Here is a 14,636-nt window from a genome sequence, read left to right on the forward strand (position 1 = left end):
ATACCAAAGGATATTATCATCCCAGGAAGGTAGCTAATGATCATGGTTCAAACCTTGGTTTCCCCTGTATAAAATTCAAAACAACAAACAATTTGAACTGGTTTCTTTATTCATAAATCAGATATACACAGAACAGAAATAATCATTTCTATGTCACAGAAATGCAATGCATATGAAATAGATAACCTACATATTCTCAAATACCCATATACTCAAAGCCTCTTAAAACTGTTTTTACTTTGAACCTCTAAAAACGTATTTCTTCCCATACATTCCGTTATCTTTCATGCATGTTCTACGCAGTGTGGTACTTCTTGAACCACTCCACATGTAGTGGCACATCACACTTTTCACACGCAAATGATGTGCGTCCGTCACATTTCTTGCATAGCTTGTACCTGCTACCAGTGTTGCAGGGCCAGTGGTTGAGATTATCGAACCTGGTGGCATCGTTATCGCCACCGCCATCGAAGATCTTCTGCCCTGCCGACTTGGCTTTGTTCCATGGTGCAGGAGGAGGGTCTGGGCTACCAGCCTCTGGAAGGAGAGGAGATCCTTCTCCCCATTTTTCCAGGACCTAAATGAATGACAAAACAAGCATGATAGATGCATGAATGTGCCATGTTTTTGTTTGCATATGATGCTATTGATGAATCATCAATATCATCCTTTCTACAGTGTCATACCCCATATGTAGAATGTTCTGTAAAAGTAATATCACACTTGAGTTTGTGATGTTGATCTGGATATCATCACTGTTGCTCTTGTCAACCGAAGAGCACTAGCTATGACCTTGAGTCAAACATCACAAACTCGATTGTGATATCGCTAAATAACACACAGCCTTGTGTACCTGTAATAGCACCAGCTGTTCACCATGGCACTGTTCAGGGCCCAGCTGAAGCATGGCCACCACTTCTTGGACCGGATGTTGACTCTGTAGCGGCTGACAAACTGGTCATGCAGGTCCACTCCTTCCATGTGTGTGTTGTAGTCTTGGATACACTTGGGCTGTCTGACCGTGTCCATGCTCCGCTTCCGTTTGTTCCATCTCTTCGCCTCAGTTTTGGTGAACTCCCTTTCCATGTTCAACACCACAGTGACCACGCTGTTGTCATTCCACCTTACAATCAGCTTCTCTCCCTCAACCAGATACTCAGCATCCCCTCTGGGTGTCTTCTTGAAGGTCTGGGGTGCTGTGAAGGGAATGTTATGGAGCTGATTTTGTCGCATCGTGCCACAGCTGCCATAGCCTCTCAGGGTCATCTCATCCACCAGGGACAGGGTTGTGAAGAGGTTGTCGTGGTAAAACTTGACTCCAGGTGGCACTTCAGCTTTCTCTGCCAGGCCAAGAACCACACTTGGATCCTGACCAAGTCCAGTTTCCACCAGACGTGTGTGGCTTCCTGCGTATGGCTCCATTTGATGGACAAACCCAGAGGAGGATGCTAAGCTCCATATTTTATACCCAAAACAAATGGGCTTCCCTATAATAAACTGTTTGCACCCATGCCTTCCAGAATACTCAATCATCATCTCATCTACTGCCACATGTTCTGCTATCGGGATTGTGTTGTTGATGTCATTCAGATGCTCAAACAGGGGACGCACCTTGAAGAACTGTTCAGCTGTGATCTTCATGTTATCTACTAAATGAACAGAAGACATAATCTCATCAAACCTGTTCCTCCGCATGGCATCTTTTACAGCAGTGTTGCTGACATCATTATCGTCTGACCAGAGAAGACGCCGCCTTGGGACTGCATGGTATCCACTGGTCAACAGAATACCATAGAATGTCAGAAGTTCATCCTCAGTCAGGTTGAGTGTTTTCCCTTTTTGTTTGGCGTAGAGATTGGACATTTCCAGTGAGGCATCTCTGAGGGACTTGGGATAGAATGTGAGGAAGATATCCACTGGATCATCTGATGTGAAGCCAGGATCATGTTCTTTGGGGACATAGCGAGGGGTCTGATATTTTTGTTGGCTTGTGCTGGTGCTTTGGCCGCAATCTTGATTTTTTTTAATTTCCTGTCTTGGTTCTTGGTTTTGTGGAGCATGGGCCCAACGATCTGACTGGTCACCTTTTCATTTGTGCCACTGACCTTTCTAGTCTCTGTCTGACTCACTGAGGATGACCAGGATCATCATCGGGGGGATTTGGCAGTTGCATGTCTGAATTAGGTAAAAAGCCTTCACCTTTCAGTAATCTCGATGGGAGGCGGTTATGGTCACCAGTGGCCTCATCATCAGATTGGTCACTGTCACAGTCTGTGTCATGCGCGTGCATTTCTGACTCATTGTAGGTGTGGGCATTGGCTATGTTGAGTACTTTTGTGTCAAGAAAAGTGCACCTCCAACTGCACATCAACATTTTTTACCTCAGTGAAACACAAGCTAATGTTAGCTAACAAAGAAATCGCTTAGCAGCTAGCAAGAAAATGATGTATGGTAACGTATCAAAATCCTATAGACACAGGCCTTGAATACCTGTGAATTTATTTAGCAAGGAAGAGTATTCTAAGAGGACTAAAATGAGCCATTGTACATCATTCTACAATTTGAAAGTAAATTATGAGCAATCGTGCTGTCGCTAACTAAAGGAAAACACCCTTTAGTTAGCCACAAGCTATGTGCCCACTGGCAACTTTTGTTGCCACTCACAGAAATAAACCCATGAACAAAAAAATATTTATCCCAGGTACAATTTTGGGGGGGAGGGTTACTCTAGAGACTTGAATGATTAAATAATTATACATATGTTTGGGGGAAAATCATAAAAAATGTATGAAAATTACCTCTTTTCAGGAGGATTTGCATCTGCCATGTCTTCAGCCGGAAGGAGCAGGAAGCAGATGATGTCATGTAATAGAAAGCACTTGGAAGCTATTTTTTATAAATCAAAACGTTTGTCTAAGTTGTCTACTAGCATATAAGTGGAAAAAGTTGCATTAGTACCTTTGAGATTTGTATTTGTGAGTAGAAAATGACAGTGATACACTTCGGCAACAATTCGGTATGTGTAGAATATGTCACAGGCATGAAGAGGATACATATAACAGCTGAGGGGCAGTTAGTTTTCCCGTGCACTCTCTTTCTTTCTGTCCCTCCCTCCCTCTCGTTCAGCGAGCAGGGGAAAGGAAAATCACGTCATCATATTTATTGATAATTATCAAAGTCAAACTCCACGTAAACAGAGAGGACAGGCAGGAGCCGCTGCAGCAGCAACATAGCCGCAACCGAGCACGCAGGTATCCAGCGTGTCCAGCCTGTTACTGGTATCCTCTTCTCCCACATCACATACACAGTTAACAATGACAATGCTGCCAGACATTCTTCACTTCAAACAGATACTGACAGAAGCTTCTAATTTCTAGCCAGCAACCATCAATCTCACTGTCAGTGGCAGCTTTTATCAGCTGTTGCTAGCAAGTTGCAGTTAACTGTAAAGGGCTTTTTGTAATACATAACACTAACATAGCTAGTTATAGCCCCTGTTTTAGCTAGATTCCTGTCTCGCAGTTAGCAGTCCCCTCACCACATCATCACACTTGCACGTCTCCTTTCTTTTCTTCAAGCGTTTTTCATCACTTGGCCTGTTTGGTATTATAAGAGTGCTGGAGTTGGTAGCTTTCCCTGGTTACACTTGGCTACTGTAGGTAACAAGTTAGTTAGCCAGACATTCTAACAATTTAGCATCAGGAAAAGGTTTTGACAAAAGCTAGAGGGGAGGGGCTTATGAAATGATCAGTTACCTGTGCTGCGCTCTCTAAGCAGCCTGTTCTGTCCCATCTATCAGAACCACTCAGCAGACGTCTTCTGCTGTTTTGAACCCTTTTTATCTCCAGCTCAAACAGTCATCTACAGCTGAACTCCAGCCTTTGATCGAGGCACTGTTATGTTTAGTATTTAAATAACATTATTTTGACTTCCATTTTTCCGCTTTGCCAAAAACTGACAGCCTTTTTGTATGAATCACTGGTTTTGATCTGAGCAGAGCTCCTCTGTCTAAATCACAGGGTTGAGTTGGATTACATTATGCTTCATGCTTCACCTGCAGGAAGCGTGCACATACAGTATAGCCATGCTCATACCTTAACACTGTGTGTGTGTGTGTGTGTGTGTGTGTGTGTGTGTGTGTGTGTGTGTGTCAAAGCATTTTAACAACACAGTGAAGTGAGGAAAACATGCGGTCAAGCCTGCATACGCACAGGCAGTAAAAGGCTCTCTTTATGACGGGTGTTCTCATGCTATCCACACAGTCTGTTTTCAATGTGACGGCATTGGATCAAAGATACTGAAACATATGAAACACTACACTCTGATGCTGGTGACATGATCTTTTTGGTTTGACAAGGTATCAGGTGTCATGTTGGAAAGAGAGGGAGAAGAAGAGAGTGATGTAACCTACACAGCAGAGGACTTTAACACAGACCATTAATCACTGACGTCTTCAAAGCAGTCTCATGCCTCACACTGGACTGCTTAGTTCAGCTGGGACGGGAACTGAGCCGGATCCAAAGTGAAACCATATTCAGTAACTCTGACTGTAGCAGGCTCAGCATGTTCGTCTGTCTTTTCTTTTCTCTAGTTATGTTACAGTTAAACTGTTGTTAATTTCCGCCAAATATAATATAATATAATAATAATAATGATAATAATATATGCGTGTCATTAACTACCCTGAAGAAAATATACTATATTAATATTATATATTCAGCTCAGCACCAGAAACTGATTGTGGCATTTCAATGTTGCTGTCTGTTTAAGATGGGTGATTGTGTTTGTTTACTTTTAAACCAAAGTATTATTTTCACATGATTGACTGTTTAGGTATGACACGGTTTATTTTCAGTGGAATGATATATTTTCAAATCCTGTCAACTTCATGAAGATCGTATGTGACACTGACATCACAGTGCCTTAAAGCTAGGGTTTTTTCACATCATGTTACAACCCTCACACATATGACCAGTAAAAAGTTTCTCAATAAAGTTTAGTCCTACCAGCTGTGAATAACCGTGAAGGGATTGTTGCTACAGTTTTACAGTTAGGACAACACATTTTTTGCTTTTCAGGTCCTTAACGCCATCCACATTTAGCTTTTTCATGTCATTTTACACACCAATGTCAGGTCAGGTGTCAGGTGACGTAGTAGTATAAAGAGTGAGAGAGGAGGCTGGGAGAGATGGAAGGCTCAAGGACAAGGACCCCTGTGTGAAACCAAAAGTCAACTTATTCTATCTTACATTATGTTATTATTCTAACCCAATCCATCATCCTACTCTGAACCTAGCAGAGTAGTTTTGTTGCCTTCACCTAAAGAAACTGCGACCTTTTCACAATGTAAACCACGTTTTTATAATTGTAACCATGACAACAAAGCTCACCTGACAATGACAACACAGATCACCTGTTACTTCCATCATGACGAAGGTCACCTGATTTCATCCTATCCTACACATCTATTACTCATAAATGCAGATGACATTAAATAACACACGACAAGCCCTAAAAGCGTCGCTATGACAGGTAAAATATCCTCAACAGTGGCGTGCTATTTAAACTGCATCCCTGATATCAGACCTGTCTTCATCCTCTTTTAATCACAGGTTGGATTGGAGGGTTAACATCAGTGGCTGTGGGTGTTTTGGAACTCAAAAGTTTGCCTACATGTGTCAGGTGACTTAGTATAAAGCAAAATATATAAAACTTACTAGCCATTGGTTAGCCTACATTGATGAGTCACCTGGTTTTGTTTAGAGTGTGAGGTTTGCGCCCTGCTGCTTCACTGTGCAGACAGGTCACCGCGGCTAAGCTAATTGTTCATGGCCTCCATGCAAAAAAATTTTCTACTTTTGTTCCATGTTTTTTTTCCATTCCCACACGTAAAGAGAGAACATTGATCTGTTGTTGTGGTGACTTTGGACTTCTTAGGAAGTACCTTGTAATGTGATGAAATCATTTCTGTTGCATTTCTAATGAGTAATTTACTAGAAGTAATTGATTACATTCTCCAAGTAACCTCCCTAACAAACATTATAATTAAAAGCCCAGAGTGAAGGATTTAGTGGCATTTAGCGGTGAGGTTGTAGAATGCAACTAACTGAACACGCCTCGCCTCACCCTCCCCTATGGCGGCTGCTAAAAACAAAAAAAATGTGAAAATCCCTCTCTAGAGTCAGTGTGTGATTTGTCCTTTCTGGGCTACTGTGAAAACTGTGACGTCATCTACTGTGAAAACTGTGTCGTCATCACAATGTAAAGTCTCTGGGCTGAGTGGGAACTTGTGGGCGTGGCCAGCAGGGGAAACCCTACTGTGCATATTTAATGGGCCGCATAACCAGGAAGTAAACACGGAAGACAGAAAACTTTTTTGGTGAAAGTGCTGGGCGAGAAATTCTCCTGGGTTTGAATGACCACCATCTTTCCACCTGGTATCTAGTTCTATATAAATCTATGAGGAGGAGCTGTACATAGAAAAGGTTCATTCTCAGGTAACAAAAAACACTACGATTCTTCGTTTCAGGTGATTGTGCACTAATGAAAACATCATTTCTGCCAATAGATCCTAAATCCTACACACTGGACCCCTTGAGTATAACGATTTGCACCAAACTGTCAAACTGTCCAGTTTACTGCATTTTACATGACAAATATTTATGGCAGCATCAGTGTCAATCTTGATGTATTGTACAACTATGTCAGGTCAGGTATGTTTGTAAAACAAAATGTGTATATTTAACTTGAACAATGCAAAGATCTTGAGACATTTGTGAGTCATTCTGAGAAAAATGTGTGAACACTTCAGGAACATGACGACCTTGTATTCTGTGAACTGTGTGTGGCCCCAGGCGCTGGAACCAATAACCGGGTCTCCGTTTCATGTTGGGTCTCCTTGTTTAAAAGTCCCGAGCTCTTGGGAATCTATTTTCTTCTTCACTACACATGTGAACCCTGCCAAACTACATCAAGAGTGTGAGTGTGTGTTCATGTGAGAAAGAGTGAACAAGCATCTGGATCCACTCCAGTATTATCAACAAATTGTGGATCAAAGCTAAATAATCAAACAGTGACTCTTATGTCATATAGGAACATGGTTATTTGGTTGGGTTCTCTTGGCACACACGGTATATGAGGCATGTTAGAGAAAAGCTTAGCAAAGCCCAACACCAAATATGTCTTATGGAGATTTGACATATTGCAGCGACATTCAGTTCAATCAACAAGTCAGGGATTTGTGGTCAGGGATGATGACAAACCACAAAGAATCTCTGAAGCAGCAGTGAACAGAGCAGACAAGTTGAGGGAACAGTCACGGGTCCAAATCATTGCATACAATCCTGTGGCCACAACAGGACTCAGATTTCATAGGATGGCAACGTTGCAGCTACAGAAACACTTTACTGAACAATTTAACAACAAGTTACATTTGTCAACTGCTGATTGTGCTAAGTCAGTTTGCATCTGTTTATAACACTGTCATATCAGACACATGCAAACCTTTGGTGGTTGCAGTATTCACAGTGTAATTCTTTTTTTTTAAACTTAATTACTCTTAAAGGAGCAGTCTGCAGTTTTATTGAAGAAATGTTAATAAGCAGACAAAGATCTTCATTGGCTGATTATTTCCTGCCTAAACAAACTAAATAATCAAACTCTCTTTGTTTTCATGACTGAATAAACTGAATAAACAAACTGACCTCAAAGGACAACACAGTTTCATGCTGTTCTACTTTGTTTATATGTGGCGGACCCTGCCACCTTTCTAGCTTCAAACAGTGTTCTGGGACCTTCATTTCCTCTGAAACAGCTTGTTTATTCACTTATGGAAAATATGCATATTTCTGAGTTTGTATTATGACCTTATTAGAGATGCAATACATTAAAACTGGCCACCTTGAAGTCAGACCAACAATTAGGGCAGCATATCACCAGAGTACCTGCTGTATTCTTTTTATTCATCAATTACTTTAGCTACCGGTAGCTTGTTAGCTCAGTTAGCTGTACAGCTAGCTGGACTACCAGGTGAGTTCTGGTGTTTACACTGCTTGCAAAGAAGCTTTGGACTGCTGGGAGAAAGAGGTTCACAGGCCCAGGGCTAGCTGGTTAGCATGCTAACGTCAGTATATCAACACAGTACATATTAATTATACACATTGGTTTAGTTACAGCTCTGGGCTGATGTAAGATGAAAGCAATGGATTGATATTGACTACAGTGCTTATGTTTACATTGTACAGCCAAAGCTAATATATATATATATTGTGAGAACCGGACTAATTACCAGGCAGTCAGGCCAAAGCAGAGTTATATTATATTATTGTCTACAATTGATTTTTATTTTTCTACAATTCATATTTATGCTATTTATGATCCTGCCTCTTAAAGTTGCTGTAAGCGTTGTTGTTGATGTAGCTAACAGTTTCACGGGGCGGTAATCACCAGACGTAACAGCTACCAGTTAACACAATAAAATAAGTCAGCTGATCAGTAATTCTGAAATGATTGTATTAGAAAAGTGGTGCCTTCATTGTTCATGTACATCTGTGGTCCCATCACCTCGGTCACTTCCAGTGTTTATCTCAGGCTCTGAAGCTGTCAAACTTAAATGCAAATTGCTGTATTTAATGATTCAGACTTGATGTCAGTGCACTGACTGAATACTTCATTAGAATCAAAAGAAAAGTCAAACATGTGAAACCTTTAATTGAAGCTGAGACAGAGACAAGTCCAAGTAAGGAGAACTTATAGGAACTCACACAGTCTTTCTGCAAAAGTTAACACAGTTAACACAGTAGAAAGCTTCACATGGGACTCTTCTTTCCTCTTCTCTTTATCAACTTTGGATGATCTCAACACCGCTGCAATCTTTAGGACCTGCAGTGATTCAATTCTTCAACAGGATGTTTCACACTGGTTGATGATGTACAGTTGACTGCATTAAAGGATGAAGTCACGGCTGCCAACATGAAGCTCTCCTGTCTGAACTGTACATGTATTTGCTCTAATTGACATTGAGAGGAGGTCACGAGCCTCCAGCTTTCACTTTTCCTTTTTTTTACTGTCAGGTTGTCAAAAAGCCTGCTGTCCAATATTGATGAACTTGCAATGTCCCCACAGAGGCCTGGTATACTGATATACAGAATCCTTGTGGTATTAAACATGTTAGGCGTGTGTGTGTGTGTGTGTGTGTGTGTGTGTGTGTGTGTGTGTGTGTGTGTGTGTGTGTGTGTGTGTGTGAGAGAGAGAGAGCAAAAATGGTGCACGTCTGTCTTCATGTGTGTGTGGGGAGTCTCAGGTTACCCCCTTATCATCCTACCACACTCTGCAATACATCACTGTCACGGCAAATGTAGCCTCGTTCCAAATAGTTTAGTCTGACAGGAGCCACTTGAACATGATAGTGTGGTTTTATGTACTGTGCCTTACAGATATTCATGCTCAAGCTGCGTTGTTGAAATCCATTTGAGGACACGTTATCAGTTTGTAGGCTGAGGCTGGATAAGGGTTATTTGGCTTAAAGTCAGAAATCCTATGCATGTTTTACATACTATTCTCAATGACTCGTGTAGTTCTATGTAGATAGCATTATCCGTATAAACAGACATACACTAATGCACAGTGCAACTGTAGCCAAGACTGACTGTTTCAGATGAGCAGCTGCTGAACACCGTCACAACTAAAACAAACGTGCAAGTATGTTCTGCAAAAAATCTAAATAAATGCTGTACAAACCGAACACATTTGGTATTAGCTGAGGCTTTTTCAGTTGGCCCACCCTGTCACCACTTTCACAGTGAACATGATTCTCTCCAAGGATTTAACTCAGGTCTTATCGTCTTGACAATGGATCTTTGTCTTCCGACATTTTACTCACAGTAATCCCTGTTGCAGTCCATCATTGTGTTTTGGAAGTAATTTAAGACAAGAATTAACACATGCTCAAACTATCATCTGACAGCCAAACTCATTAATGAGTTATGAAAATACATTTCGCCTTTTGTCATGGTTGAGCAATCGACAAACATTATTCACTAATGTAGATGTAATTTAAGCCTGGCAGTGATTTCATAGCCTCTCTGGGAGCTTTGTCAGTGGGTTATGGAAGGGACGACCATCCTTGACCCTTAAGCTGTCCTGCACAATCCTGCTAGCTCATTAATGAAAAGCATTAAGCCATTGTGGAAACTATAGATATAGAAAAAGTATGTATCTGAAGAAAACCCCTAAACCAATCCTAAAAAAATACTTTGATGTACTACTAATTCTGACAGAAATGTAATGCCACTCAAAATATATTTTTTATTGACAAAAAGGCCAGTGACAACATTAAAATTGCTTTCCCTTCAGTGTTCTCTTTTGTAATCCAAATCACTTGTACTGTAGCAAACACTGTAGAACCTAAAGCATCGCCTAATTAATGGGTTGCTTTCAGGAAACTCCGTAAATCACAGAGAGTTGTCACAGAGCAGCCGGAAGAATCTGAGGGAAAACCAGAAAACGTTTTCTCCATAAAATATGATCCAGTTTCTACAAAATCACTGTCAGCTGGTGCTGTGTGTGATGTAGTGCTGTAAAGTGTTAACCACTCTGATGCTACCCGCTCACAGACGTGACATAGTGCAGACACAAGTGATAGGAGGGTGTAGTGGCTGAGACAGAGACACCATTCTCCCTACTACAACAAGCATCAACATATCAAAATGATTTTGAAGCTGTTGTTTAAAGGTAAAATAATTACATAATGTTGCTTTTAAGGTGCAATATGTAAGAATGTAAGTTTAGTAAACAGAATGTGAAGATATAACAGTTTCAACTGTGTATTATGTCTACTGAAGTTGGCATGCTAACCCGCTAGCCCCGGCCGTCTTTTTCTCATAATACTTTGTACCTCAAGAGGCAATTATAAGATAAAATAGTCTCCCCTCAGCTGTGAGATTTATGTGAGTGATGAGTTCTCTACCTTTCACAAGCTCTTAGATTATTTTATAGCACCTTTAAGGTGAGTGAAAGATTGTGGTTCACTAAGTAAATATGTGGGTGCTGGGGCGGCGTTGTCAGTCACCACTCTGGTCCAAAGAGAAATAGCTCAACAACTTTTGTTTTTACATACGTTCATAGTCCCCAGAGGCTGAATCAAACTGAGGACGGAGAGTTGGAACAGACACTCACATTCCACTAAGGATGAATCATGACTTAGGTAATCTCTTCACACTTATCTGGTACTTTGTTTTGATTGTCAATTAGAACATGTTAGCACAAAACACACTAAACTAACTAAGAACTAACACAACTGCTTAGCATCAGCATGTTGGCATTGTCATTGTGAGCACGTTAGCATGCCTCACAGAGCAGCTAACACGGCTGTAGACTCTACACACCATAATCTTTCCTCAACCTTAACCACAGTGCTTGTCTTGCCTGGACCTAAACACATGTGGAGCTCAGTCTACACTGTGACTGTGGTCTGTGCATGTAAATTCAATTCAGAGTGCAAACAGATGAAACTTCTCAATGAGTGACACAAATTCAGACAAAGATGTGTAAGCACACACTAAAAATGTCATCTTGAGCGTTATTATGAGGTTAGTATAAAGGAGTATAAAGGAGACAGAGAATAAGATAGAGGTCTAAGACAGTGTTTCTGGTACATTTCAAGGTCAGACAAACACAGACACACTCCAAACACACAACTGGTGTGTATACAGGCAATAATAATACAATTTGGTACAGTCAATGAATATGTGGTTCAAATCATTTCACATTCAATCTGAACACAAAATGATTGATAATAAATGTTAACATGTGGAAATGAATTTCTTCTTTGTAATGTCACTTTAGTCAGTCTCAATGATGTGTCATTAACTAATGAAGACATGGAAGCTTGGTGATGATTTCATCGCTGTGACCAGACTGTTGAAAAGAACTGCGAGCTCTAACACACACTGCATTTTGGGAAATACCTTCTCCAGGGAAGTTAATGAGTTACAGGTGATGTTTTGCTTTCAAAATTCACATCCAACATCCTGTCATTTCAGCCCAATATTTCTTGGAAACATGTTAGACTACATGTTGTGTGTGGACAGTGATGCAAAGATGTAACTTTTGAAGGATGTTTTCCTGGATGGAGAAGCACTGAGGCAACGCCAAAGGGCAAAACCTTGAATATGGAAAGCCATACTGCTGTCAGCTAGAGTTTGACTGTCAGTGTTATAGATCTCATCTGTTTTCAAAGACAGGTGAGATCTGAACCAATTCTTTTTTTTCATCCAATAAATTCCAACAGCTGATATTTTAAAACTTAAAACTTTAAATACACTTTAAATTTGGCCAGGTCAAAACTTTCTCCTGTGCATGCTAATCCATTGTTTTCATCGAAAACATTCTTCTGTGTGTTACATATGGAGGTGGGTGGTTAGCCTAGTTTAGCATAAAGATGAAAGATATGGAAACTTTATCTTAGCTCTGCTCTTTTGTTAAAGCAAATAAGCGTATTCTCACAGTGTTGAGCATTTCCTTTACTTTACATTACCTTTCCCCTGCACATGCATGTAGCCTTACAATTTTAAAGACTGCTCCTCATGTAAGATAGGTGAGTGTCCAGCTGGGTTGTGAATCATCCTTTCCATCAGGTACTATTTTGTTATTTTTGCCTTTCTTGTTTTTGGAGTAATCCTGGGTGGGGATAAAGTCCCTGAAGGAGGTAGGCGTTTCAGGGCCTCGGCCGCTGATAGTTTGCCAAGTTGCCTCATGCTCCAAAAGATAAACAGGTAAAGTTTATGATAGGCAGAAACTGAGGAGTTTGTTTTTGCAAGGGTGGGCAGGTAATAATTGTGCGTGTCATCGGGCGTCAGTATTATCGCATTCGCTGCTGGTAGATATGGTGATTGTGATTTGTTTTGCTTACCGACCAGATGTAGTTTTGATCAATTGTGCTATAGTTTGTTAGCCTAAACTAGCTGTCGGCTAGGTGTGATTGGTGTCTTTTGTCCGCTTTACGGTAAGTATGGTGACATTTGTGTTAGGTGGGGAGGACCACCCTTGGTCGCCAGCCGCTCTGCTCCTCAGGTGGGAGAAGCCCTCAGTTTGAGCCACTTCCGTCAAGTCACCTCCAGGCTGAAGGGTAGATGCTCGGTTAATGCTCTGGATAGCTCATTTGCTGTTAGAAAAGCAGGAGAGGAGGGAGAAACGGGAGTTTCAGCTCTGAAAACAAGAGTTTCAGCTCCGAAGGGAGTTGGAGTTTGAAAGGGTGGCGGCAGAGACTTCCAGCTGGAGCTGCAGAAGGCAACAGTCTGTTCTCCTGTCGGTGCCCAGTGTTCTGATTCCATGTTTGACTTGAGTAGAAATGTTCCTCTGGTTCCCCTGTTTCATGAGTGTGAGTTGAGTCATATTTCAGTGCATTAGAGCGTACTGCAGTTGCTTTAAAAATGGGGCTTGTACCTGCACCGCTCCATGTCGACCACAAGTGTAAGCTGGTAACTGTTTTTTTTGCACCCCATTCCAGCTTTTGGTGAGCCATATGAAAATGTGATTGTTGACTGTGTGGGTCCGTTGCCGTGGACTTAATCTGGTTATGAGTTTATGTTGAGAGTGATGTGTGTTGCCACTCGTTTTCTTGAGGCCATTCCTTTAAGGAAAATCATGGCCCTAGCTATCACCAGGGCATTAACTAAGTACTTTACTATGTCTGGTTTGCTAAAGTGGTACAGACTGACCAGGGGCTAACTTCCTCTCCAAAGTGTTCGAGCAGACTTTGCAGTCTTTAAGTATTCCGCATTCGGTGTCTAGTGCATACCACCCAGAGTCACAAGGTGCACTTGAAAGATGGCACCGGACCTTGAAATCAATGTTGCGTAAATACTGTTATGACACTGGTTAGAGCTGGGATGAAGGGGTCCCTTGTTTTCTGTTTGCGATCGGGGATGCTAAACAGGAAACGCTTGGTTTCAGTCCAGCTGATTCAGTTTTTGGGCACAATGTGCGGGGTCTGTTAAAGGTGTTGATGGAAAAGTTTATGTCTGAGTCCCTGAAGACTGATGTTTTGGATTTTGTCTCAAAGTGGTATGAAGGCAATTTGATAAAAAAAAGCAGTGGAGCAACAGTTTCACCCTGGTGATGAGGGCTTAGTTCTGTTGCCAATGCCTGGTGCTGCTCTTCGTGCACAGTTTTCTGGTCCCTATGTAGTTAAAAGTCAGGTGTTGCCCAAAGATTATGTCATCCACACACCTGAACGTGGACGTGGTTGTGCCATGTGAACATTCCTAAGCCTTTCTATTCCAGAAATAAGGGAAACGGCTCCAGAGACTGCAGCTCCTGAGGGGAGCTTTGTTTCGTTGGTTTGTGTGGGTTCCCTGGGTGATGATGGTTTATTAAGCAACATGCCTATCCCTGTCCACTCCCTAAAAGGGAGGTGATGAACAAAGAGGCCAAATATCTTTTAGAAAATTGTTTAGCCAAGCCTAGTTGCAGCCCTTGGAGCTCCCCGTGTTTGTTGGCTCCTAACGCTGATGGCACACCACGTTTCTGTACAGATTTTCGTAGGGTTAATTCTGTTACTGTGCTTGACTCATTTCCTCTGCCATGTATGGAAGATTGCATAGACAGCATTGGTCCTGCCACTCTCATCACAAAAT

At 41.5% G+C, this 14,636-nt stretch overlaps 1 protein-coding gene across 1 annotated transcript; it reads right to left on the reverse strand.

Moving 5' to 3' along the window:
- Nucleotides 1-295: 295 nt before the first annotated feature.
- Nucleotides 296-1,863, reverse strand: LOC311256216 (piggyBac transposable element-derived protein 3-like; the record flags this gene model as incomplete). Its single annotated transcript, XM_084351066.1, has 2 exons — nucleotides 296-577; nucleotides 877-1,863. 2 exons carry the CDS (start codon nucleotides 1,861-1,863, stop codon nucleotides 296-298), a joined length of 1,269 nt encoding a protein of 422 aa, XP_084207192.1.
- Nucleotides 1,864-14,636: the final 12,773 nt, after the last annotated feature.

This window comes from Pagrus pagrus (assembly GCF_965226575.1).
Source record: "Pagrus pagrus genome assembly, chromosome: 4".
Taxonomy (NCBI): domain Eukaryota; kingdom Metazoa; phylum Chordata; class Actinopteri; order Spariformes; family Sparidae; genus Pagrus; species Pagrus pagrus.